General features: G+C 44.2%; 1 protein-coding gene across 7 annotated transcripts in view; it reads left to right on the forward strand.

The window, feature by feature from the left end:
• The window catches only part of GRIA4 (glutamate ionotropic receptor AMPA type subunit 4), an 829,275-nt gene that overhangs the window by 332,248 nt on the left and 472,365 nt on the right, over nt 1-24,662 (forward strand). For all 7 annotated transcript variants that reach the window (XR_014967667.1, XR_014967668.1, XM_085621467.1 and 4 more), the window contains exon 3: nt 18,808-19,047. Coding sequence is in view for 5 of the 7 variants with exons in the window: in XM_085621467.1 (XP_085477593.1) it covers nt 18,808-19,047 (240 nt within the window). In the remaining 2 variants the exon portion in view is untranslated. The remainder of the gene's footprint in view (nt 1-18,807; nt 19,048-24,662) is intronic.

A 24,662-nucleotide genomic window follows, 5' to 3' on the forward strand; every position in this document is an offset into this window, starting at 1 on the left:
AATTTAAGCCACGGGGAGCTGGCAGTCCCTGGGACTTAAGGGGCCACGAGGCCCCCCCAAACATAATTTACAATGCCCAGGGGAGGTGGCGGTCCCCGGGGCTGCATGCCCCGCACATAAATAATAAAGCCCCGGGTAGGTAGCGGTCCCTGGGGCTGCAGGGGGACCACGGGCCCCCGCTACATACATCAGGATTGCCCCCGGGACCTGGCCCACCCGGGGACTGCGACAGGTGCGCGAATCCAGCCAAAAGATTTTTACAAAATGCTTTTTTGGGCCCTGGGGGTCTCTGTGGGACACCCTGACCAGGCCTAGGGGGTCAGGATGTTTCTACCCTGCCCTCTTTTCTTCTTTTTTATTGTATCTCTTACCTTTTTTATTCTCCCTCAGTACCGAGTCACAAGATGGCTGCCAACACTTCCTGGTTTTAAGTGTTGGCATCTAATCAGAGCCAAGCTCGTGCTCGGGAGTGCTCAGCCAATCAGATCTCACAATTCTCAAATATTGATATCTGTAAATCTTTAAATAACTCAAAAAGTACTAAACGGATATACACCATTTAAACAAAAAGTGTGCTTTCTGGACCAAGAGCTATCTCTGTGCCAAATTTGGTGTAATTTCGTTCAGCAGTTCAGGCTGTATGCGTGTCTAAAGTTTCCTATGGAAATTAACATGAAGAAAACACGTTTTGGGATCCCCCTTTTTTCTCAGCCCCCGATTGACGAATTACCCCAAAACTTTCAAGATAGGAGCTGACCTCAGTGAACAATTCGTTTTGAAAAGTTCGTGAAGATTCGTTAAATGGCGCCAAAGTTATTGGCAAATCAAAAAATGCTTTTCCTATGGAAAAAAGGTTCTAACTATAACTACCTACTGGCTACCACCAGTCTTTATTTTTTTTTATTATTATTATTTTTGGAGTTTTATATAGCGCTGACCTGACCCAGGGGTATCGGAGCGCTTTACAACAGTGTTTCATAATAGTTACATGATAGAGCAGTCATTAAACATAAAGATAGCAGTCCAAGAGTGCTGAGGATTCTTGAGGTAGTGGTTGAGTCCTGAGGTAGCCTTGTTGAATGTTTTATTGAGGAGTCCGAGAATCTTGAGGCAGCCTAATTTTTTTTGCACACTTGTCTAGAGGCGGGCTGAGGTGGACCTGAGCGATGTGAAGTCAGAGAGCACCGGCGTCAGGGATAGCGTGAGGGCGGCGGCTATCCATTCAGGAGGGAGTGGTTGAGGAGGAGGGCTTTTAGGTGTTTTTTGAATTTTGTGAAGGATGGAATATGTTTTGATATCCGCTGGGATAGAATTCCAGATTTTTGGCGGGTTTCCAGCGAATGACCTCGCGGCGGTTTTATGTTTACGTGTTCTCAAGGGGATGAGAAGGAGGGAATTCGAGCTCCTGAGGTTTCTTGTCTGTCCGGCCCTCTTGAGTTTGGCGGCCAGATAGTCCGGTTATCCAGTGTGAAGGGCTTTGTGCGTGAGGCAGGCCGTTCTGAAATTAGCTCGCTGTTCAACTGGGAGCCATCTTAGTTCTCTTAGTGCTGGTGAAATGTGGTCGTATTTCCTGATTCCAGTGACCATTCTGGCTGCTGCGTTGAGGGTTGTTTATACCCTGTATAAATATTTATACATATTTATATTTATACCAGTAGGTAATATATACACATATATATATTTATAGGTGTATAGGTTTAGGGGTGGTATATGGTGAGTATAGGGTGATAAGGTTTTTTTAGGGTTTACGGGTGGGTAAGAGCATTGGGTAGTAAGGGTGGTTTTATGGTTAAGGAGTTGGCAGAGGAATAGGGTGTTAAGGACATTTAATTTATTTTAGGGATTAGGGGTAGTCAACGTCATAAGGTAATAAGGGACTTTTTAGGGTTTAGGGGTGGGTAGGTGTTTAGTGTGTTAAGGGTATTTTTAGGGTTTAGGAGTAGGTAAGGGTATTGGGTTGTAAGGGTATTTTTAGGGTTTAAGGGTGGGCAAGGGAATTGGGTGATGGGGTATTAATAGGGCTTAAGTGTGGGTAGGGCGTTACAACAAACAAATGATGGACGGAATGCTGACAATGCAAACATTCTCCCCCATCAAGAGATCTGGGTTAAATCCATTGTTCTTTTGCCCACTACACCACCCCAGTTTAGACATGGCCATATGCAAATCAGTCTTGACCCTGTGCCTCATGGGAACAGTCCAGCCCGAACTGCCAAGCCATGTCTTCCCTGGACCGGAATCAAGCATCCTAGGACCGGTTTCTGGCTATCAGCCGTCATCAGCAAGGATAGCTTGACTCCAGTGGCGTAGTGAGCACGGGTCCCACGTCTGGGAATACCCATCCCACTTAGGGCGAAAAGCGTTACAACAAACAAATGATGGACGGAATGCTGACAATGCAAACATTCTCCCCCAGTCAAGAGATCTGGGTTAAATCCATCGCCCTAAGTGGGATGGGTATTCCCAGACGTGGGACCCGTGCTCACTACGCCACTGGAGTCAAGCTATCCTGGCTGATGACGGCTGATAGCCAGAAACCGGTCCTAGGATGCTTGATTCCGGTCCAGGGAAGACATGGCTTGGCAGTTCGGGCTGGACTGTTCCCATGAGGCACAGGGTCAAGACTGATTTGCATATGGCCATGTCTGAACTGGGGTGGCGCAGTGGGCAAAAGAACGATGGATTTAACCCAGATCTCTTGACTGGGGGAGAATGTCTGCATTGTCAGCATTCCGTCCATCATTTGTTTGTTGTAACGCTTATCGCCCTAAGTGGGATGGGTATTCCCAGACGTGGGACCCGTGCTCACTACGCCACTGGAGTCAAGCTATCCTGGCTGATGACGGCTGATAGCCAGAAACCGGTCCTAGGATGCTTGATTCCGGTCCAGGGAAGACATGGCTTGGCAGTTCGGGCTGGACTGTTCCCATGAGGCACAGGGTCAAGACTGATTTGCATATGGCCATGTCTGAACTGGGGTGGCGCAGTGGGCAAAAGAACGATGGATTTAACCCAGATCTCTTGACTGGGGGAGAATGTCTGCATTGTCAGCATTCCGTCCATCATTTGTTTGTTGTAACGCTTAAGTGTGGGTAGGGGCACATGGTGAAAAAAGTATTTCATAGGATTTGGGGGTAGGGGCTTATGTTGGTAAGGGTAATTAATAAAGGAAGGTTTGGTGGGCTTGCCCCCAATAAAATGAGTTGTAAAAAAATGCATGGTAAAGGCAGGCCAGGTGTGGTAAAATCATGCATTGTAATGTTGTACAACCCCCAATGAATGGCTTTCCTGGGAGGTGTGCGGCCATTTGATGGAGCGTTATACTAGGATAACAACTAATACAAGAAATAAGTATCCCAAAAATATGGTCACTATGCATCTAACACATCATTTATGTACGTATGTGGTGTTTGTATAGCACAATCCTAGCCAAAAGCAGCAGAGCACTGCATAGGATCAAAGGCAGGCATACAGTCAATGAGTGATAGGAGAGGTAGCTGGATTCTGGGAGCAGAAGTGGACTGTTACTGTACTGAGTGGCAGTGTTCTTTAAAGAACACTTCACAAGGGGAACATATTGTTAGTGAATAGTGCACACAAAAATGGGGCCACAATAGTGAAGAGGAATAGGAAAACGTGGCAAGGGACTATAAAGTTGTGCTGGGTTATATCAGTCAACGCCCTTAGGGAAAAAAGTGTACATGAAATATGATGGGGAAACATAAGGGAAGGTAGCAAGAAAGTCAAGCAATCTACAATGCTGGTCTACCTGACTAAATTGTAGGGTGTCCAATCAATCCTCACGGGGTTCTGGGTAATTGTTTCAGGAGTGTGAGGAGTGAATTGGCAAGTTAAAGGCTGTTCAGAAAGGATACACTTAGATTCTCAAACAGAATTTCCACCCTGGTCACACTACCTCTTCCTTACTGTTAGAAATGGGGTTTCTGGTTGGCTAGGGTATGCACCTAAGCCAGGCAGAACCCACCACTCTAGTCAGGGAAAAGAAGTTACACACTCAAGATAACCCCTGATCACCCCCTGGGTAGCTTGGCAGAGCAGTCAGGCTTATCCAAAAGACACTAGGCACACCACAAAAGAGACTCCACACAAGGTTATATAAAAATATCCTTTGCATTATTTATAACAACACATTAGATCACACTCACATATATTACTGTGCCACTAGGCACTTGTCATAACGTCATAGGGATTACACAAATCACCTTGCCGATCGGGCAATTGTCATAAACATGTGGGTAGTGCACCTAAGTAAATGCTCATAACTTGCACCTGTTGTACATCACTTGGCTATAATGCAGTTGTCATAAACCCAACAATTAGTGCGCTAAAGCACGTACTTAAAAGTAGCCCATGTTATACACACGTCATCACTGTAGTAATATGCAGTTAGTAGCAATTATGGGCAGAGCTGAGACACAAATGGCTTCCTTTGAACCAAATTGCCCCCTACAGTGAGAGGCAGCTGCCCACAGACTCATGGCGCAGCCACTGAGACAACTGTGGTTGGGCCTGTCTTGGGCTGGCCCCGCAATGGCCATAGGAGCAAGTAAAAGCCCCAAAAGATGTACAAAATCGGCAGCTGTCCGCGATTTGTGCGGTGCAGCTGCTGACAAGCAGAGTACATAGGGGACCTTTCCCAGTCTCGTGCGCAAATAGCCGGCCGATATTCATAGAGGGTTCCCGCCCACTTGGCTGTCTGCGGGAGAACAGGGGGGTGGTAACCACCACGACCTCAGGCGGTCTCCCTTCTTCCCCGGTCAGGACTGACGAACACCTCACAACGCACCCCCCACCCCCGGCTACAGGAGGCGCAAGGATTCTCTCTCTTCTCCGACAGTCCTGTGCAGCCGGTGCGACCGGGGTGGTCCCTGTTCCGGACTCGCAGGGAACTGCCCTCTCCGGCTTCCCTTGGCCATGCCCGCATCCGGGTGCCTCAAGCACAGGGCCCTCGGCACTGTGTCTTGCTTCTAGGGATTTCTGCAGCTGTTGTTTCCTGGTCATCGGGGCAAGGAGGGGGCGTCTGCCGCATAGACTCCTACTGAGTGGCCGTCTCTCTCTTGCTCGCGAGGTACCCACGGCACTGGGCCACTTCAGCAGAGCCCCTGTTGTATTTTAATCGGTACATGCCGCACAGTTCTGGAAAGGCAACCAACACTGCAACTCTTTTAAAACTACTCTCAACAAGCGCTGATCAGGGAGCAGAGCCAAAAGCGCTCCTCCCAGGTCTTTTAAATGAAGTGCTCACCACACGCTTGTTGTAAAAATAAAGCGCTTGCCTGGCACTAATTCCTCCCACCAGCAGAGCAGGTCACCAAGCCTCAGGAGATCACTGGAGGCAGAGAATAGGGCACAGGCAGGCCAGCACACAGGGTCACCCAGCAGAGTGGCAGTCCCTTAAGCCACCAGGCAGGCAGCAGATCAGTCTCACAAGCAGATAGTCCCAAATGGCGTTTCCTCCTGGGACACAGCAGTCCTCTGGACACAGTCCACGCATTGTCTTCTTTTTTTACATGGGGTCACAGCCTCTGTATTTATAGTGTAATGTCTTTGTTCTGGGGGCACTTCAGCCACTACATTGAAGTGCACAACACCCCCATTCACCTTGAAAGCCCAGGCCCAAGACACACCACAGGGGGGTGAAGCCAGCATTATGGAAGGCAGGCACAGCCCTATTCAGGTGCAGGTGTAACTCCTCCCATCACACCAAATGTATACCAGGCCTATTCAGGTGCAAGGGAAAACTCCTCCCGCTACTCTAAATTCAGCCAAGGTCTATTCAGCCTAGCTCTGAGTCACCTAGGAAAGTCATGACACACCTCACCCCCCTTGGGACTGTCTAAAGAGAATTTACAAACCAGCAGAGGCACAAAGACACATAAGCACACAGCAATGCCTACTTCTAAAAGTGGCATTTCTAAAATAGTAATAATAAATCTGCTTTCACCAATAAGCAAGATTTATCACTACTATTCCAAACATACCAAACATGGTCATGCTACCCCTTTCAGATTAGAAAATACCACTGAACCACATATCAGGGAATCCCCAATGCAAACCAATGAGAGGGCTGCCTCACAGCAGTGAAAAACCAAATATGCTCTTTGTCACTACCTGGAAATGCTACACAGTTAAGGCACATGTCCTACCTTTTACCTACACCACACCCTGCCCATAGGGCTAGGTAGGGCCTACCTTAGGTGTGACTGATATGCAGTAAAAGGGGAGTTGCAGACGTGGTAACCACTATGTGCCACAGCAAGTCAACAGTAAACTGCGCATGCAGGCCCTGCAGTGGCAGAGGCCTGAGACAGGTTTAACAGGTTACTTTGGGGGGTGGCACAAGCAGCGCTGCAAGCCCACCAGTAGCATCTAATTTACAGGCCCTCGGTATATGGGATACCACTGTACAAGGGGCTTACAGATAAATTAAATATGTCAAACAGGTGTAGACCAATCTTAACAAGTTTACAGGAGAGAGTACATGACCTTTAGCACTGATCAGCAGTAATAAAGTGCTCAGAGTTATAAAACCACCAAGAACAGGTCAGAAAAAATAGAGGGGAAAGGCAAAATGTTCTGGGATGACCCTGCAAAAAGGGCCAAGTCCAACAATTATACACAGTGGCTCTGGGTGAGTATGTGATAAATCGGGCTATATATGGTCAGACACAATCATATGTGAACAGATTAAGCCCTACTTCTATCACTGACTTACTGTTGCCATTTCAATATTAACAATTCACTGTGAATTAAGAAGAATTCCACTGAAGCTCCATTACCACGCACTTGGTCTTCTACTCCCTTTATAAGGATTGTTACCCAAAACCTAGACTATTCACACTGCTCCAAATTAAATTGTCCTCTTAATGCCACAGGATCTTTCAATGCTCTGGAAAGCACTCTGTGCACTTGATACTTAAAAATAAACACAGTCCTTACAGATTCCTAACATCTTGTATGGGAGAGGTTGTTTTAAAATTCAATCAAGCCCTTTCATGTCTCTAGAATATTTTGGGTTGATTGTAGTGGAGAGGTCTATCTGGTTATGTGACATACCAGTGAGACACAGAGATTCTCAAACTGTTTAAATTCAGACCATTGAAACACACTCACTTTGTCATACACATAGCATTTACTGTTGATGTATGACACATCCTATTCCAGTGCCAGCTGCATTATAGATGAACAATAATCAATAAAGTGGCATATCAGAATATTCTGTACATAAATATCATCTGATGTAAAATCTGTGTTCTAAACATTGCCTGCAAAGATATTGCCAATTGAGTGTATATTTTATTTTAGTTCCAAAAGAGTGCTATTTTTGTAGGCAGTGTTTAGGACACAGTACCAATGCCAGATGATATTACGATACCAACCCATCACCACCTCCAGTCACAGGGTGTCTTCTGACCCGCATTATATAGCAACAATCAACCTTAATCAAACAGCAACTCCACAGACTCTCTGTAACTCACTTGTTCCTCTGTTCTCATATGAAAGGCTAGGGTATTTTATGTAAGATGTGTGAAATAACAGAAGATGGGGAAGAAATGATTATCACTATCCTGTTATCTATTTATGGAATGGATGAGATAACATGAAAAGCATGCAAGTAAAATTATATACAAAGAGAGTTGCAGGATCAATCCAGCAGACAAACTGTCTTGAATGATCACCCATAAACAACAATGACATCCAGAGATCTCATGCTGAAAGCAAACTGAATATTCCACATACTCTAGGGTCTATGAAATATGAATAGAAATATATGAAAGTACTCACATTAATCCTAACTAATCAAATTGCTCTGAGCACAGTCCCTCGTGAGCCACTGACCATTGGAAGATCGGTATTGACCATGTGGGTGTGCTATGAATAACAGCTGATGGGATGATATTGAGGCACACCTGCTAACTATGGCTGCCACAGCAGGAAAGACTACGGAAAAGAAAGCTCCATGGAAGTAGATATTGGGTGCTGTTAATAATTTTAATAAATCACACTCATTTGCTTTAACTGTCTGCATTTTGCAGGTGATCATGAGGCAAATGAGATAAATGTGTTTTGAGATTGTTATCAATTTACAGAAATGTGATGCTTGATTTATGAGATCCAACATTACTAATGTCCATCCTCTTTTGGGAAATTGATGGTATTTATAAAGGGATTCACCCACCAAGGAGTGGATTTGGAGGACACTGAAGTAGTGCCCCATATGAGTAGGAAAAAAAGTCTGGTCCCATTGTTGGAACAGAGAAAGGACCCAATCTGGCAACCTGTAGCAACGATCAATGCAGGAGAAAGTACACCAATGAATATGATCCTAGTGGGTGTTAAATGACTTGACAGAGAAAAAGTCCATGGGCCCAGGTGGGAAGAGCAAACCTGTCTTCGGCTGTGACTGAGAGGACCTAGAAAAACCTGACAGATGTATCAGGTAAGACATGATCAACCTAAACCCAAGACGAAAATTCATTTCTTAAGGGTATTCTGAATTTGAAGTAGCCTCTTTCCAGTCCTAAATGAAAGTAAGTTCCACATGGAGGAACTCTGGAAGTGGATGGATCGGCCACCAAACCTTCTTCAGATGAGTGCTCAGATTAACAGTAACCTGATATTGGTAGATCTGAAACATCAGGATGGGACGGTTGTAAACAAGGTAGAGTTTAGCGAGATAGTCTGAGTAACTGCCAAGGAGTACCTTATGCACTAAGCATAAAGTTTTGAAGGACAATTTTTCATTTATCAGTAGCCAATGGAGGGATTTGATCCTTGCATATCACGTCAAACAAAATTAAGTTAAACACTGCTGATGTTCATTTCTTAGATAATCAAGTTACTTTGTTGATATCCAATATGATATATGATACTCTGGAGCCATTGTCAAACCTGATTTTATTCAGGTGTACTTTGCAGTATTTGATTTTTGTTTTAGCGAAGAGTGGATCTTGGGTAGCATACAGTCACCTAGTGTGAGCTCATACAACAATTTCCACTCCCCTACGTCTTCAAAAGTTTTGATCTATTTTGGAAAACTTCCTTATACAAATAGCCGTAATTACGCATCAGTAATATACAAAGAGTAATTGGGAAATTCAACACATTTTGATTTTGTGTCTATAATTTTATCCTATTTCTTCCTAGTTACACAATACCCCAGTGGCTGCGGTCTTTGCTATAGCTTCCATATTTTTTTAACACGTCATTATTTTCAAAATAAACATTATGAAAACTTTTTAAAGGAAAATATTGATACCATCTTTACTGTAGTTATAAGCGAAATATTACTGTTATTTAGAGAATCATTATCCATAAGTAAATGATTTATTAATATAGGAGTTTGCTGAAAAGAAATCACTAATGTATTTGGGGCGCACATGAATAAGCCCTATTGGATGCAGAGAATCATCCATCACATATACCTATGGCAATATGTACGTTCTTACTATGTATAAAAAGCAATGCACCAACAAACTGATAGCCTTCAAGACAATCTGGACTTTAACATGATTAAAAAGCCACCCAAATTTTAGGTCTGGCGTGATGTGACAGCAGGACGGTACACGGGTTACATTCTGCACTTTATCAGTTCCTGTTTACTGCCAATGATGTTTTGAAATTTCTTTTGGAGTGCCCTTTGTTTACTGCTCATTTTTTGCAGCATAATAGATTGCATCCATTTGAAACTGTTCTGTATTAAGTTATTGAAGGATTCTATGCTGTACATGTCAATTCATAAGCAGACAATTCTTCAGAACATGTTTATTTGAGACTCAATTTTATCAATGGTTCTTTATTAAACTTTTCCCAGGAAAAACATCAGCCTTTATCATGTATAATTTGCAGCACTTGTAACACTTTTTTATTGCCTTCTTTGCTGTTTTCTTTCTTTCATTCCTTCTTTCTTTCCTTGCATGCTTTCATTGCATCTTTCATTTTTTTATTCCTTCTTTCCTTCTTTCTTGCTTTCCTTTTTTCTTTCATTCATTCTTTCCATCTTCTTGTTTTCGTTTTTTAATTCCTTCTTTCTTGCTTTCTTTTGCTCGTCTTCATTCCATTCTATCTCCTGTCTTCTTTCTGATATTAATTCCTTCTTTCTTGCATTCATTCCTACTTTTTCTCTCTTTCTATCTTCCATTCATCCCTTCTTGCCTTCTTTGAAGCTTTCTTTCTCTTTCTCTTCTTTCATTTCTTCGTCTTTCTTTGTCTTTCTCTTTCTTTCAATCTTTGCAGTTTGCATTGCTTCTTTCCTGCTTTCTATCTTTCCATTCTTCCTCTGTCTTCTTAGCCTCCCATCTTTCTTTCTTTTTCTTTCTTAATTGCGTTCTTTCTTTCTTTGTCTTTCTCTCTCTCTTTCTTTGTTTTCTTTTTCCCTTTCTTTCCTTCTTTCTTTCCTTTCTCCTTACCTCTTTTTTTAAAGTCTTTTTATTGTGAATCCAGTACCGTGAATGCAGACATCAATGAATTGCTCATCGTTCACGGGTAGGATACAAACAACAATGTATTTGCCGTTATGGCATACAAAGTCAAGGAAACAAAACCAGACGACAGCTGACTGCAAAGCTTATCATTATCGTTCACAGCAGACAACCCAAGCAAACCCACCACTCTCTCTCAGCCTCCCGCTTTCAGTCGGTCCGAAAGGAGCACCATTTGCCCCACACCTTGTCCCATTTTTATGGGGCTGCCTTTACTCTGGGAGACTATTCATTCAGCCCTCTAACACCAGTCTAGATCAGCCTTCCATTCCCCAGCCAAGAGTGACCCCTGATCACCGCTGTTGCCAACCAGATCTTCTGGTACCTGGGCCATACCTCTTTTCCAGATATATTCAAGAGGAGTAGTTTGGTGTCCACTGGGACTTCCTGTCCCAAGACCTCGGTCAGGACCTTTAGGACATCTGCCCAGAAGAGTTGAATCAACGCCCATTCCCACAGCGTGTGGAAGATGGTACCCTCTTGCCCACAACCTTGCAGACATCGTGGCATGTCACCTCGATTCATTTTGTGGAGAAGAGCCTTGAAATAGTATGGCCTAGGTAGTATCCTAAGTTGGATCAATCTTAAACATGCTGATATAGCTACCTCCCTGGGACTTTGAATGACTTCCACACAGACCTCGTCATCCAATGTCCCCACATCGATCTCTCAGGATGCTCTCAGGGCAGTCAAAAGATCAGGAGAGTTATTCATGATCTTTCTGTACGTCATGGAGACTGCCTTAATCTACAACGTTGACAAAATAAGGAGATCCTGCAGAGGGGCTGCCTCCGGTACTTGATTGTCCTCCACTACGTGTCTGTGCAGTGCATGTTTTTGCTGCAGGCATTTGTATTGTTCAGTCTCTGTCATGTCATATCACTGTCCTCAGGTGTCAAATGATACCATTGCCTGCCCTCTCCATTTATTGCTCAAATGTAAAGTGCCTATTTGATTCCATTTTGCGAAGCCCCTGAGGGCTCCTATTCCCCTATTTCACGTAGAATGTCACTACATCACAGAGAGGTCAAAGCCGTCAATTCCCCCTCCAGATACCTTGATGCCTCTCTCCACAAGCAGACAACTGTCTGGGTGTGTTTCGGCATTGCAACTTCAACCGTATTGTTGTACTGAGCCATTTTATTACCTTCCCTCTCTTTGATCTGTCAGTGCATGCGGAACACTGGTTTCACCCGTGCCGCAATGACCCAGTCATTCACTGTAATGAGCTGTGCATCCCAGTAATACTTAAGAATGTCTGGTACCACCACTCCCCCTTCAAAAACACTCCTATGGAGTTTAAGTAAAACTATGCAGGAACTCCCTCTGCCACATAGCAGTCGTCGGACTTCAGAATCAATCTGTTTGAAAATGCCTGGGGGTACCTTGCATAGGGTATTCTGTAGAACATACAGTAGGCATGGTAAGGCCATCAATTTATTAAAATGGACTGCCCTACTAATCAGAGATAGTGGTAGGGTTTGCCAGTTTTGCACATCTTTGTGGAGTCTATCGACCCGTGGATTTAGATTCATCCTCAGAAACTGTTCCGGTATCCGGGTGACAAAGATGCCCAAATACACAAAGCCAACCTGCACAACTGGCACAACACAGCCTGAGGGTAGATTCAGTGCCCCACCCCACCAGGGGGAAGACTAAGTACTTGTCCCTGGTAATTTGGTACCCGGAATAATCCCTGAAAATCCTGAAGACCCGGAGAATCCCAGCGATGGACTAGAGGGGTGTTGTGACGTATAGCAATATGTCATCAGCATCGAGAGATATATTCCTGCCATGCCCCTTAGCACAGATGCCCCATATTAAAGGGTCCTTACGGTCCCAAGCAGCCAGTGGCTCAAGCCCCAATGCAAATACCATGGGAAAAGAGGACAGCCCTGCCGAGTGCCCCTCCTCAGGTGAAAGACTCTGGAGAGTGTGGCACTAACCCACGCCAGAGGGTCAAAATAGAAACCTACACCCATTCACAAAGCCTCGTCCCAAAACCAAACAACTCGAGGGTTATGAAGATATAATTCCACTCCACACTGTCAAATGCCATGTGGGTGTTGAGTTAAAGTAGTGCTACTGGTTTCAGATTGTGGGTCTCTGGTCATGTGAAGCACCCCATACAAACATCTCAAATTAAGGTGAGTACTCCGGAGTGGCATGAAGCCGGACTGACATGGGTGAATCAATTTTGTGATTACTGATCTCAGTTTAGTCACCAAGGCCTTCACCAACACTTTGACCTCCAGATTAAGGGCCTGATTCCGATCTCGCTAGGAAAGCCTCCAGACGGGTTCTGGAATGAGCAAATCTGATTCGGAGCCTAAGTTTAGGACCAAATCGTCCCCCGTTCCGAATGAACATGTACGATGCGAAGATCTCGTCCGCGTCCACCAAATTGTTTTCGAACCCGATCCTGTCAGTCAGACTCGTCCGTAACCGAATTGTGCCACGCAATGGAACCGGCTTCCGAACAAATTAGTATGATGCACGATTCGAACAGCCGTATTGACTCGGGTTTGGCAAGACGAAATGGCTGTGGGAATCTGATTTTGAGTGGCTATAGCAACCCCCTTCACTCTGAATTGGTCCAGTGGGGTACCCATGGGTCCCCCCTTTCCATGCATGCCACAGTGTGGTGGGTACTATGGGGTGCTCACCACAGGTTGCAGGCTTTCCCCCACCCACCCCTTTTTGCCATGGGAGCCTGTGTACGCGTTCAGTATACAGGCTCCCAAAGAGTTCAATGGCAGTCCGAGCGATCCAAGTCTGTCACTATACGGATGCATGGGAATCGGTCGGTCAGACACCCGTAGGGCGATTCGCTAGGAGAGCACTCCAGGTCCGAGTCGTATGGAGGGCTTTCCTAGCGAGATCGAAATCGAGCTCTAGGAAGGGAAATAGGCCTGTACGAGCCACATTTTGCCAGTGGTTTACCCTTATTAGGGATCGGAACAATGGTTGCGGCCCTCTGGTCTAGCAGTAGACACCCCTCCTCTCCTGCAGCCCGGGCCATATCCAGCATATGCATCCCCACCTTGTCAGTCATGCACTTAAAGGTCCTGCTGCTTTGCCACATTGGAGATCTCGCAATGCGTGAGCTATAGCCTCCACTGCCACGTCCTCTTCCAAAGTGCCCCTGTCGTCAGCGGAGAGTGTCGGAAGGACTATATCCTTCAGGAGGTCAGCACGATCATCCTGTGACATAGAGGACACTGAGGTATAAACCCCTACATAATACACCGCAAAAGCCTGAGTGATTGCCTCATTGGTCACCTGCTGGACCCCTCCACTATCCACTACCTCTCTGACCCAGGCTCATCCCTGCTCCCTCCTATCCAACCACTCCAGGAGCCTGTTAGCTTTATCCCCAACATCATATAATCTGTATTGTGTGGCTATGGTGTGAGCCCAGATACGATGTTCCACCACTTCCCTTAGATTATGCAGTATGAAACACAAATGGTGCTGGAGGTTCAGTTCAGGTTCTCTGCCTGATGTACTTTGTGCCTCCAAGAAGGTTATGTCCTGTTCCGGTGCTTCACACTGTATTTTGTTTTCCTGCTTTCGGCCTCTTACCAGGCCCGGAAGTAGCCTCAGATCAGAGCCGTAAAGGTTTCCCAAAGTATGCAGGCCCAATCCACAGTCTCTTTGTTATCACTAAAGTATTGATCAGTCTTATCTTGCAGCTTGTCCCTGAAGGTCTTATCTCTAAAATACCAGGAGTCTAATCTGGAGGGAGCGTGATAGTCTTAATTCCCCCGGGTTTGTGATCCTGCCAGAGGTCCACTAAGCCCATTGCCTCTATGAAGGCCTTCAGAGATTACCTGTGCATTTCAAGGTCTGCAACCAAGTTCAGATCATCCCCCATAACCAAGACCCCAGGAGGCATCACAAGGAGGAAAGACCCCAGGTCAGTGAGTGTTTGGGTCTGTAATCTCGGAGGGTAGTATACTGAGCAGATGTTTACAGACTTGCCTTCCCATCTGCCTGACAGTGCCACATACCTGCCCAATGAGTCACACCAGGTGTGAGTTGGGATAAATGGCACTGATTTTTTGAGGAAAATAACTGTCCCTAGGAATCTGAGGTGTAGCCCGGGTGTGCCATCAGTAGATACCCAAATCTATCAAAGGCCCTGTAGCACTTTCCATTTAAGTGTGTTTCTTGTAACAGTACCAAGTCAGGGCCATGTCTGCGTAATTTTTGGAGAACAATGGCACGTTTAATCTTGCTGTCCAACTGGTTGACATTACACCTCCACACTTTGAGGGGCTGCTTTTTTGGGGTGTCCATTTATGGAAGCGTTTAGCTATTGCCAGCTGGCCGGCCACCAACTACCCCGCAAATCCTACCCCTTCTTGTCATCCCATCTCGCCTGCACCCATGATCAACTGTGAGCAACATAGTGATAACAATAAACAAATAGGCAAACATCTGTAACAGACCCCAACAAACAAAGTCCCCCCTCCCGCTAACTCGCATTGCAGACCTAAAACTGCCCACCTCCCTAACTAGCAGAGTGCCTGTCGCCCAGGAAAAACAAATTACTCCAGAGGGGTGGAAAGTGTCTCTTTGGCTAGGCCTAACTTCCCAACAGATAATATGTAAATTGTATTGCTCTTATTCATATAGAAATGTTCCATATCTCTGTGGCAAACTTGGTGGCACCGGATCTCCAGGGCCAACAGCAGACACCTCAGAATAGAAGCCACTCAATATACACCCTCTTCGATCAAATCCACACCCTGCTTCCTAACAATATTGCCCAGCTTACATCTAGGTCTTAGTGGTACATGCAGTTTAGGACAAGGCCTGGTTCAACCCGCCCCTCAGTATGACAACATGATATCTAGTCCAGAGGGTCTTCACGCCTCTGTGAGCCAGGAGCCCCAGTCTGTCTATTGTCCGATCCACTGTCTCAGCATTTCGGTCTGCATTCCTGCCTGTTCCGTCAGCCCTGGGTGCACCAAGCCTACAGTGATTCCCAGGTCTCCTCTGGGGAAGTAAAATGCCATGACTTATCCTCAGCAATCACCCTGAAGCGCACCGGGAATAACATCATGTATTTAAGTTCCTGGTCGCAAAGCTCCTTCTTAACCTCTAAGAAACTGTGCTGTTGCCGGAGCACTTATATCATGAAATCCAGAAAGAATAGGATCGTAGATTTTTCAAATTGGAGGTCGCATTGAGATTGGTAAGCCTGCAAAATTGCGTTCCTATTGTTGTAATTGAATATCCTTGCGATAATTGTCCCGGGTGGGGCCTCCGGCTTCGGTGGTGGCACCGGCACTTTGTGTGCCCTTCTGATGGTAAAAAAATGGTGCCAAATGCTTGGGGCGCAGCGTCTTCGTGATGAGGTCTTCAAAGCAGAGGTTGACACTGGCTCCCGCATGCCCCCTCAGGACCCCCCCACCATTCTTATGTTGTTCCTTCTTGCTTGCCCCTCCTGTTCCTCAAGCCTAGTAGCAACCTCTGCATGCTGTTTGGTCAGTATTTGTACCTGGGTCTCGAATCTCTTGGTGGTTGATTGTAACTAAGTGATATGGGACTCGCTGCAGTGACTTTTTCCATTATTTTCTAAAAGTCTGCACGGAGGAGTGTGACGTCCACCGTCACTGCGTCCAATTTTGGTTCCAATGAGCCCTAGTGTAAGTTTGTCTGAGGGGCCAGAAGCCATCCCTGGATCGGCTGCCACATCTGCAACCCCCCTGATCTCCATGTTTGGCTTTGCCACAGCATATTTGTCCATTTTATTAGTTTGTGTGTGCTGCAGCCACATATTCCTCACCATAACTTGGGGTGTCGCTCACCAGGGGGTCACAACACACCAGGTCTCTTGCAGCTGTACGCACCACTAACTCTAGGTCGCGATCTAACGACCCAAACCCCCAGACCGGATCTGACCACTCTAGGTCACCTTCAGGGCCCTAGAACAGGGGCAGGCAGTCACTTGTTCGCATTGTGTACGCCCATACACCTCGATGTCACTGTGAGCAGCTAAGAATAACAATTCCACCCAGAGCACCACTCCACACAGTAGCCCTCACCTGGGTATTCAACAGCACAAGGGGGAGGCCTCAGAAACGTCCAGATTCCCCATGGCTGTCTTATCAGGGCAATTGGTTAGAGTGCAGGCCCTCAGATCCTTTCCTGCAAGTCAATATTTAGAACGCGCCCCCGTAGGACCAAACCCGTTCCAAAAGTGCCCCGGAGAGCCAACTCAGAGCCTCGGAGAGATCGCCCGCTAGATGAGTGCCCAGCTGCAGTCCTCAACACTTGTTGCGGCCCACAGGTATCAGACAGTTTGCGGCCCGCGACCGCAGCAGATTTCGTTGCGCCCCGGTTGTGATCAAGGAGGAGACCAGCAAGCTTCTCAGTCACTCGGCCCTTGACTCTCCAGCAGCAAAACCACACTCACCAAGTGTCAAAAGGGATGTTGGTTGAGCTGATCCCTAGCCCCCACACCGCTCCTCCACACTTTGCAACTCAACCTCCGCAGAATGGACTGAATCATTTGTCAGCCTGGCCCCGTAAGGCCCTGGCAAACACCTGAAGGGCGGGTGGTTGACAAACGTCACACTGGATTTGCGCATTTTTTGTGGGAGCCGGGTTTTGGAAGCCTATCAGTCAGCTCCAGGGTATGGTTCCACCCTTTCAGCTTCATATGCATAGAGGCAGGAGTGGATTATTGTGCGGTTGGCTGGGGATTCAGTTTCAGAGGCGACCATCTTGACCGGAGCCATACCATGCCCTACCTCCTTCTTCCTTGGCATCTTACTCTCCTTTTTCTCTCCTTCGTGATTTCTTTCTTTTCTTCTTTCTTGCCTTCCTTTTTTCCGTCCTTCCTTCCTTTCTCTGTTTGTATCTTTCTTTCTTTCCCAAAAGCAGAGGGCAATGGCGCAATGATTAGCTATTTTAGGTCTATGTTAGCCAAGACCTAGTGATTTTACTAAAATTATATGTATGCCATAGTTACTTATAGGGGTTTTCAGCCACACTTCATCCATGTGTCTGTGGTTGTGTCCTTTTCCTTTTTCTCCAACCCACTTGAACATGCATCAAGGGTCAACACATCACCCCCCTTTAGCCATTGGCTGACTTCACTATGAGTTACAGCATGCTGTCTTTTCACAAGGGGCACCTCTACACACAATATAGCTCCCCTGAAGGCCCAGAGAGTACTATGGTAATGAGGGCTTTTTTACCCCAAATTTGTTTTGCCTTTATTCAATGTTTTGTTTTAAGATTGGCAAACTCCCAGCAGCTTTCAAAAAAATAACGTTTTGCAAAAGACCTAAAAAACAAGAATTGCTAAAATGCCGGCATACGACACCAGACCTCTTGGCTTTGCCAATTGTTTTTTACTTTATGCTTCAGTAACGTATGCATTATAATTGTAGCAGAGATCGCCTCTCTATGTGAAGTTTGGCGAATGTAGAATCTTTTTTGGATCCGATGAAATACAATATTAAGTGGTTTTAGAATATGTTTTGTTTTAGGGGCATCATTCAACAGACATTTCAGAGACCCCCCTTCTGAAGAATGTAGAATTATTTAAGCAACACCTGAAGTTCTGTATACTCAAATAATGTAATAACATTAAAGAGCTTAATATAGGACAATTGTCATTGAATAGTATGTTAAAATACCCCTGGTGCACTACTATGATCTAAAAAGGTATCTACATATATAAAACTAATGTTTGGCAGTGTTTTCATGTCAGGAAATATATAAGAAACCCCAATTGTATTCAGCACTCTGAAGTATCCATGAAGCAACATGAAGTGCCACATAAAGCTTCCAAATAAATACATTACATCATTCTTTAGGGTTTTAACTCTAGCAGTTGTTATGCATTCCTGTGCAATTACTGTGAGGTTATAAGCATATACACTTATTTAACCTTTGAAAACAAATGTGACTTAGCTTTCAATAATTGTTTTAGCCTGCACAGTGCACATTTTCTATTGTATTTTAGGAACATTGACTTGCTGTCCACTAATACTGATGAAATATCTCCCATGCCTATATTTCAATAAATGTTTCTAAATGGATAGTGAAATATTGGTATCTGTGAAAATTTACCACTTGCCAATTTTACTGCTCGCCAACATGAAATATCCTCAGCAGCCTGGATAATACAGAAGCTATTTGAACACATCAGAAAACAAAGTCTAGTCTAAAAGCTGTCTATCAATTTTTTTCTGCCTTTCACATTCTGTTACCAAATATTTGAATGTGAATAGATCTTTGCAAATTCCTTCGCAAACATTAATTAAATGTTCTTTTTTTCCAGTTTGCTCCCAGTATTCCAGAGGGGTGTTTGCCATCTTTGGACTGTACGATAAGAGATCAGTACACACCTTGACCTCCTTCTGCAGCGCCTTGCACATCTCCCTCATCACGCCAAGTTTCCCCACCGAAGGCGAGAGTCAGTTTGTGTTGCAGCTGAGACCTTCGTTACGAGGAGCGCTCATGAGCCTTCTGGACCACTATGGATGGAATCATTATGTCTTCTTATACGATACAGACAGGGGTAAGATTATTACCAAATTTTCATGGGTTTCAGTTTGTGAATGTTCAATTTTAGTTGACATTGATCAATATGTTCTGTTCTATGTTATCGATTCAAGTAGAACAAATTTAATTGTGTGGAATTTTCTTCTGACCACTGATATTTCTTGATTGGTAGAAGATAAGGTCAACAATGCACTTCTGAGAATGAAATGTTTAGAAATGTTGAAATCCAGAAAGTAGGGTCTGCCTTTATTTTAAAATGGATGTATTATGTTGTAAGTTTTAAGGAGTGACACATGAGCTAGTTGTATTTATCTAAAACCTTTGCAGAAATGTAATATTTTGATATTTGCATATTTTTTGAGTAATAGTATAGGCGTAATACAATTGTTTAATGAAATGGATAGGTTTGCAAAAGGTGGGCATCTGTCTTTTTGCATGCAGCGTTCCCAACGTGTTTTGTCGTTTTTTTTTTCCTTACTGAAGCATTTTTTTTACCATTACAAGTATTTCCTTTTATGCAAAAAATAACGACTTCCTAAGCAAAGATAATAAAGTTAAATAAAGTAAATTGCTACTGCTTACTCTTAATACAAAATGTGTTATCAAGTAGTAGGGGGGTAGGAGAGAAAGCATATCAGGTCTACAAACACGAGCATCCAGACCACCCGCTTACGAAAAGGAACTCGCATTTTTCCAGTTGTTGTTAACAGTAGAAGCGCCCACAGTCTCAGACAAATTCTTATGGTCTGATTCACAAAGATTGCTGCATGACAAGGTGTGACATAAACCTATAGCACTCCTGGCTTACGCCTGGAAATGAAGCGTCCTACACAAGTAAGTCACAGCAAAATCATTGTGAAGTGGGTCCCTATATTGCCATATGGGTTTTATATAGTAGGGCTATCCTGTGTAGGTGCACTAGAGCTGATCCATGCAAAATTATCAGGATATGAACATATTATCAATTCACATACTTTGAAGCTAATCTAAATTATCAATCCTCATTCATTGAACTGAATCTAATTACAATTTATTACACTGCGCGTAGTGATCATTCAAATCTGGCATGGATCTAGCTCTCTAGGGTCTCTGTTGGATTTTTCTGCTCTAGACCTTGCTTCAATGTGGAGTGAGCCTATGCTGAACAGGAGCATAGCGGGGAACAACCTTTACAACGCAACTTTTACAACGCACTACCTTTACAACGCATTTTTTACAACGCATAATCCATTACAACGCATTCCATTACAACGCATACTACCATTACAACGCATACCATTACAACGCATAATATTACACTACACTATCCAACACTTACCCTACTGTTGCACCCCCTGGAGTTAGAATAGTAATTTTTACCCCTATACTATCCAACACTTACCCTACTGATGCACCCCCTGGAGTTAGAATAGTAATTTTTACCCCTATACTATCCAACACTTACTCTACTGATGCACCCCCTGGAGTTAGAATAGTAATTTTTACCCCTATACTATCCAACACTTACCCTACTGATGCACCCCCTGGAGTTAGAATAGTAATTTTTACCCCTATACTATCCAACACTTACCCTACTGATGCACCCCCTGGAGTTAGAATAGTAATTTTTACCCCTATACTATCCAACACTTACCCTACTGATGCACCCCCTGGAGTTAGAATAGTAATTTTTACCCCTATACTATCCAACACTTACCCTACTGATGCACCCCCTGGAGTTAGAATAGTAATTTTTACCCCTATACTATCCAACACTTACCCTACTGATGCACCCCCTGGAGTTAGAATAGTAATTTCTACCCCTATACTATCCAACACTTACCCTACTGATGCACCCCCTGGAGTTAGAATAGTAATTTTTACCCCTATACTATCCAACACTTACCCTACTGATGCACCCCCTGGAGTTAGAATAGTAATTTTTTCCCCTATACTATCCAACACTTACCCTACTGATGCACCCCCTGGAGTTAGAATAGTAATTTTTACCCCTATACTATCTAATACTTACCTTAAATGTAATTTAATATTATGCGTTGTAATGGTATGCGTTGTAAAGGTAGTATGCGTTGTAATGGTAATGCGTTGTAAAGGTATTTTTTAAAAATGCGTTGTAGTGTCATGCGTTGTAATGTCATGCGTTGTAATGGATTATGCGTTGTAAAAAATGCGTTGTAAGTGCATGTGTTGTAAAAGTGTGCGTTGTAACGTCATACATCCGAGCATAGCATGTCACCCTTTTGAACAGTTGCAAGTGAGTACATGCAAAGACATTTAAAGTTTGAAAACAGGTTGTGAGACAGAATTCAGCCTTAGTGTACAGAAGGATTGGGCTAGGTTTTAAAATGTCAGTTTTGGTGTAGTTGGGCTTTTTATACTGACAGCTGAGATCCAGCATAAGAATGGTACTTCAACACCTTTGTCTGTGAACAGAATATTTCTTATGCCACAGTGGTCTGTGGTGTCCAATGCTGGCAGGATATCAAGAATAATGAACACATGCCCCCCCCCCCATGCATAGTATGCTGAATTATGCATTTATGTAGTAGTTTCAGCATGACGGCAATAGATGGGTTGCTGTCTCCAAGTAGGGCACTGGAGTGGACATACTTTTGGAGTGGACTGGCAATGCATGTTTTGCTAACTTTACTGAGATCCCTATTACAAGGGGACCATAAATCTTGTGTGCAAATTACACACCCAGTAAATAGTACTATTGTGGCATGAAGCATTTAACAAGTACACAGTTTGCACCGAATGCCAAAATTCGTCCCATGAGATGGCGAATACCGTGCAAATTGTCCATGAGGTCACCCAATCTGGGACTGCGGGCACCATAATCTCGTGGAAATATTACAGGTAACTTTAAGCAGGTTTTACCTACTGCACATCAAAGGTGCAAACTCCTGCACCAGGCACAACTGTCTGATTTCTAGTAAAATCGGCATTTTGAAAACAACAGAATTACCGGCCTTGTTGCAATCAGGCTTTAAGAAGAGGGTAAACTGGTGATGGGATTGATGCGGTTTAGGTAATCTTGGTAAGAAAAAAATTATAACAGATGGGAGAGTACTTAGTTTGGTCTTGGGCGGAAGGAAAAACGCCCTGTTGAAGCCAGAAATTGAGGACTTGAGCCAGGTGGGGAGAAGTGGTTCAAAATTGTACTCACCCACTTTAGCTTCATTAATGTAGCGATAATGGACGGCGACATTCAGAATGAAAAATACTTTGGCCAGAGTGCGGGAAACTCTTCGAGGGAGAAAACTTTGACACTGTAGGTGGTTAATGCAGCACTTTTTCCTTAAAATTTTAACTGAGGGAAAAGAGATAATGCAGATAGGCAGATTTCTCAAGTCCTTTGATTATGTGGTGAAAACATTTAATTGATGACTCATAGGCATGTATGTGTGCCTGTGCGCAAAACCATGGGGCGAGCTTATTTTCTATTCAAGCCAAAGGTGAAAGTAGGGAACACGGTTAAGCAACATGAATTTTAACTTCTTTCTACTGCTTTTTGGGTGTATGAATGTAGCCTTATTACAGTGCATAATATAAAGACCGGGGATCTTGATATCAAAGGATTTATTAACTCCCAGTAACCTCCACTAATATTCTCACATTACGAGTTGGAGCTGAAGGAAAGAGAAATAATAGGAGTCCCATATGTCGCCCTCATGGTGGTTTGATTTTGCTAAAATTATTTGTATGCCATGTTTACTTATAGGGGTATTCCACCACACTTCATCTATTTGCTTGTGGTTGCATCGTTCACATTTTTCTCCAACCCACTCGAGCATGCATCAAGGGTCAACGCATCACCCCCTTTAGCCAGTGGCTGACTTCACTATGAGTTACGGCATGCTGCCCTTTCACAAGGGCAAAAACAACAGTTGATGGACAGAATACAGAGATTTGGGCCTAAATCCATCGTTTTTTTGCTCACCATGCCATTCCAGTTTGAACCCAGCCATATGCAAATCAGTCTTGACCCTGTGCCTCATGGGAACAGTCCAGCCCGAACTGCCAAGCCAGGTCCTCCCTGGACTGGAAACAAGCGTCCTAGGACTAGTTTCGGGGTTTCACCCCTCTTCAGCCAGGATAGCTTGATTCCAGTGGCATAGAGAGGACAGGACCCACTTCTGGGCATACCCGTCCCACTCGGGGTGACAAATGCAAAAACAACAGTTGATGGACAGAATGCAGAACAATGTCATACATTCACCCCAGTACAGAGATCTGGGCCTAAATCCATCGTTTTTTTGCTCACCATGCCATTCCAGTTTGAACCCAGCCATATGCAAATCAGTCTTGACCTTATGCCTCATGGGAACAGTCCAGCCCAAACTGCCAAGCCAGGTCCTCCCAGGACTGGAAACAAGCATCCTAGGACCGGTCCTAGGATGCTTGTTTCCAGTCCAGGGACGACCTGGCCTGGCCTGTTCCCATTGGGCGCAGGGTCAAGACTGATTTGCATATGGCTGGGTCCAAACTGGAATGGCATGGTGACCAAAAAACCGATGAATTTAGGCCCATATCTCTGTACTGGGATGAATGTATGACATTGTTCTGCATTCTGTCCATCAATTGTTCTTTTTGCCCTTTCACAAGGAGCACATACACACACAATATTGTTCCTTCAGAAGTTCCATAATGGTAACCTTCCCCCACACATATCATCAGGATTTTATTTCTTCAATTTAGCTGGTTATTTCAGTAAACCAGCTGATCTTGAATACATCTGGGCTCATACGTATTTACTAGATCACTTTTGAATAACGTTTATTTGAGGTACGGCTAAAGCAAGTTGCATCCTGCCTTGATTTTATGAAAATAAATTAATTTATCATTTGATAATGGAGAAAAACATATAAGCAATATTGCCTCATCCATGAAGCCGGAGAAGAGAGTACCCAACAGAATTTACATATAATACTTGCAAACCACAAGAGTTGTTTAATCATCAACATGTTTAAATTTATAGTTAGAAGAGCAATTATTTAGACATCCTATGGTTGCAGAATGGCAGCCTAAGCTCCTCCTTGCATGCAGAAACTGATTTTGCTAGTAGACGAACGAGGCATCAAGTTATGTGGTTGGGCAAGTGGAAGACAGCAGAGGACATGGGATTCACATGGAGGCTCCTCGTGTATAACTCTGCTATCTTTGATTAATCACCTCATTATAAAATTACTCTCTTCTTTGAGTCAAATTCTAAATTCCTCCTGTTTATACTGAGAGGTAGAATATGTGGCTATATTTCCTTTAGTGTAATTCATGGGTGGGACACAGAATACCATACTTGGGTCAGGTCTCATATTTGGGTGTTTTATATGACATATAGACCCCCTGGTGCCCACTGTCCACAATCCATTAACAATGAATATGCATTTCTAGAACAGAATACGCAATATGACTGTTTCCTGGACACCCTGCAAGTGACAGATGTGCCCTTATCACAGGCCAAAACTATTCATATTCCAGTCGTCAAGGCCAGAGTTAATCTTATTTCTGAGCTCTTTCACTCCACTGGAAAAGTTCATCATTTGTCTCAAGTCCAGCAGTTGGTGGTCAATACATTGCATTAATGATTTGAGCAATGGCTCTGTGGATTGTGACCTTTTATGGTTCGGA

Source organism: Triturus cristatus, chromosome 8, assembly GCF_964204655.1.
Source record: "Triturus cristatus chromosome 8, aTriCri1.1, whole genome shotgun sequence".
NCBI lineage: Eukaryota > Metazoa > Chordata > Amphibia > Caudata > Salamandridae > Triturus > Triturus cristatus.